This window comes from Myotis brandtii, unplaced genomic scaffold (genome assembly GCF_000412655.1).
Source record: "Myotis brandtii unplaced genomic scaffold, ASM41265v1 scaffold1137, whole genome shotgun sequence".
Taxonomy (NCBI): domain Eukaryota; kingdom Metazoa; phylum Chordata; class Mammalia; order Chiroptera; family Vespertilionidae; genus Myotis; species Myotis brandtii.
Window position 1 is genome coordinate 174,318 of NW_005353916.1, and position 2,923 is coordinate 177,240.

Below are 2,923 nucleotides of genomic sequence, written 5' to 3' on the forward strand. Positions count from 1 at the left end.
ATATGTATGTCAACTTATAAGTAGATGTTACCCCTGAAGAATGGGACTGAGAATTCAAAGTAGAAAAAAAGGGGAGACCTTTAAAATTCATTTTCTACTTTTGCATATTTTTTTAAAATGTTACCAAAGATAAGTATTCTTTTATGCTATTCCAATTTGAAAACCTAGTTTAGAAATTAAGCATCTACCAGATAGGAGTTATCTGGCAGTTTCCATAATTAACTGTCCTTTCTTTAAATAAATAAATAAGGGAGATAATCACCAGAGCAGATCTACAGTGAGAGACGGGGAAAGTGGACTATAGTCATCTCCACCAATAGTGCGCCAATCTGCCTGTTATCCCCCCGGTAGTCAGTAAGTGCCATCCTAGCGACAACAGCTGCAGCTCAGCACTTGGCCCTCAGGAAAGGAAATGGGTGTATTTGTGACTTGACAAATCAAATATTGTCACCTCCAGAGCGAGGAAGTTCGCTTGTTACTCAGTGACATTTGACTCCATTTGGTTTCACTCTTGTCAACAGTATCATCTGCCAACAATGATACTGCCCACTGAGAACAGAAACCTTAAATGCGAACTGCTTTGATGGCAACTGTTCTCTGAGACTGTGTCTCCCTTATTTCAAAATGTGCTAGACAAAAAAAGAAAAGTTCATCCAATATCCGGATATTTATGATTATCCAAATATTTGATACGATGCAAACCTCTGGTTCTGATAGAATTTTCTGGGAGCCATTCCCAGCACCCTCCTGTAGGAATCTCTAAGTGCTACAAAAAGACTGATTCAGTGGTTCTCAAAGTGTGGTCCCCATACCAGCAGCAGCAGCTTGTTGTTAGAACTTCAGATTCTTGGGCCCCACCCCAGACCTATGTCTCAGGAAGGGTGTGGGTGGGCCCAGCAATCTGTGTTTTAACAAACCCTCCAAGCAATTCCAATGCCACCAATGTTGGAGAACTGCTGGCCTAGTCTAACTAGGGCGTTAGGCAAGCTCTTCTGAATAGCTACAATGCTGCTAAGGATAGTTTTATACTGACTTTCTTGGTCTTGTCCATACATTTAGGGATAAACTAATATCTTTACAATAACTTCCTCCATGTCTATCTTTAGTGTGTGTGCATATTGTTTTTACACTGAACCATAACATGTAACAGTTACTGGAGGAAAAACAGAAGCCAATACTTTTTAGTTGTTCCATATGAAAGAAAATCATAATATTTGTTTTCCCCCAATTCTTTATCAGTTTAAATGTTCTCTGTGATGTATATTAATAGTGAGCATGCCTTGAGGCTACCACCTCTTGTGGTTATAGGGAAGAGAAAACATGGATCTTGGGAATAAAATAAAATCACTCCTACCTTCCATGAGTAAGATGGAGAAGTCCTTTAAGACTGTGACGGTACTGGCCAACACCAGGACAGAAAACACAAATGTGCAGATTGAGTCGGCCATTTTATACTCTGGCTGGAAAATACAAGAGCTTTAGGTTAACTGAATGTGTGTCTCCTTTGAAGAAAGTCTGATGAATAAAATATGTAAACCTCCCTTTTTCCTTCCCTCTCTATCACCCTTTCACCCCCAACTTAACATCCAACTTGACACTTGATATCCAATTCAGAGGCAACTTTCTGAAGACTCAATCTTTCTTTTAAGCCAGGGGTGGGAACCTTTTTTTTCTGCCAAGGGCTATTTGGATATTTATAACATCATTGGTGGGCCATACAAAATTATCAACTTAAAAATTAGCCTGCTATATTTGGTCAAACATTTAGTTAACTCACCCCTAATGCCTTGGCAGGGCTGAACCAAATGATTTCTCAGGCCTTATATAGCCCTCAAGCCAGATATTCCCCACCCCTGTTTTAAGCTCGAAACTACCAGTGACGGAAGAAGAGAGACTACAGGGCATCTCCCATCATTTAAGAAGTGAAGGGAGAGATATTCTTGAGTATTTTCTCAAGAGGCCTGATTTGACTTCTCAGAAATGAACAGAAGTACAGAGTTTGCGATGAGCTGATTCGCATAATGCTCATTGACTTTTCAGCCTTAATTATGATGAGAAGAAAGCCTGTCATCTGCTGAGAGGTTGCATATGCCCGAGGTACAGCTGGAGTTTGGTCTTGGCAGACTGGGGTTAGTGTGGTTTTTTCCCTTCCAAGTATGAGACATACTCGAGACAGACATCTTTGATCCAATCCTAAGAGTACAAGCTGAGGCCTCATTCTTGCCTCTCTCACCACTGAAAGCCTTAGCCTCAGGGTGAAACACCTGCTATTTTGTCTCTGATGCAGTTTTGGGCCACAGAGAAGTCTGCCTCATTATGTCTAAGAAACTTAACCTTTATAAGCATACTCTCAAACTCGACTAACGCATACAATTTTGAACTATTTTTCCTTAAAGCTTTCAGTGAGTGAGCATTTGTTCAACTGAATTCAGATATGTTTTTGTAATTTGTATTTATGTGATTTCATTTTTAGTAAAATTAATGTAGAGTCCATGCTAACTGGGCAATCATGATAAGAACAAAGATAAATGCTCTTCTCCATTACCCTCTTCCCCCACTTTCCATGAACACTCGGACCTTTTGGAGAGAAGTTACCTCTCCCCCATTGTGGGTGATATTGGTGGACATTCAGGTGTTCTATCCTCCCCTGGCCAAGCAGCAGGTACAAGACCCACGCTAGACTCCTTTCCCAGAAATATGAATCTTCAGCAGAATGATAAGAAATTTTAAAAAATGAGTTGAGTCATATTCATTTCAGTTTGGTGTCTGGGACAGAAGTTGGATAGTTTCTGAAATCTAGATAACAAAAGTGACCCTTATTTGTATCTTGATTTCTGTCTGGAGTACATCCAATAAATTTCAGCCAATAATATATATAATATATGTATATTATATATATGTAATTATGTATATATATAATTAT

The 2,923-nt window shown here is 39.3% G+C and overlaps 1 protein-coding gene across 1 annotated transcript in view; it reads right to left on the reverse strand.

Moving 5' to 3' along the window:
- Positions 1 to 2,923, reverse strand: part of SLC30A8 (solute carrier family 30 (zinc transporter), member 8) — a 22,224-nt gene that overhangs the window by 4,261 nt on the left and 15,040 nt on the right. Inside the window, exon 4 of the mRNA XM_005857823.2 lies at positions 1,355 to 1,460. Within this exon, the coding sequence (XP_005857885.1) occupies positions 1,355 to 1,460 (106 nt within the window). The remainder of the gene's footprint in view (positions 1 to 1,354; positions 1,461 to 2,923) is intronic.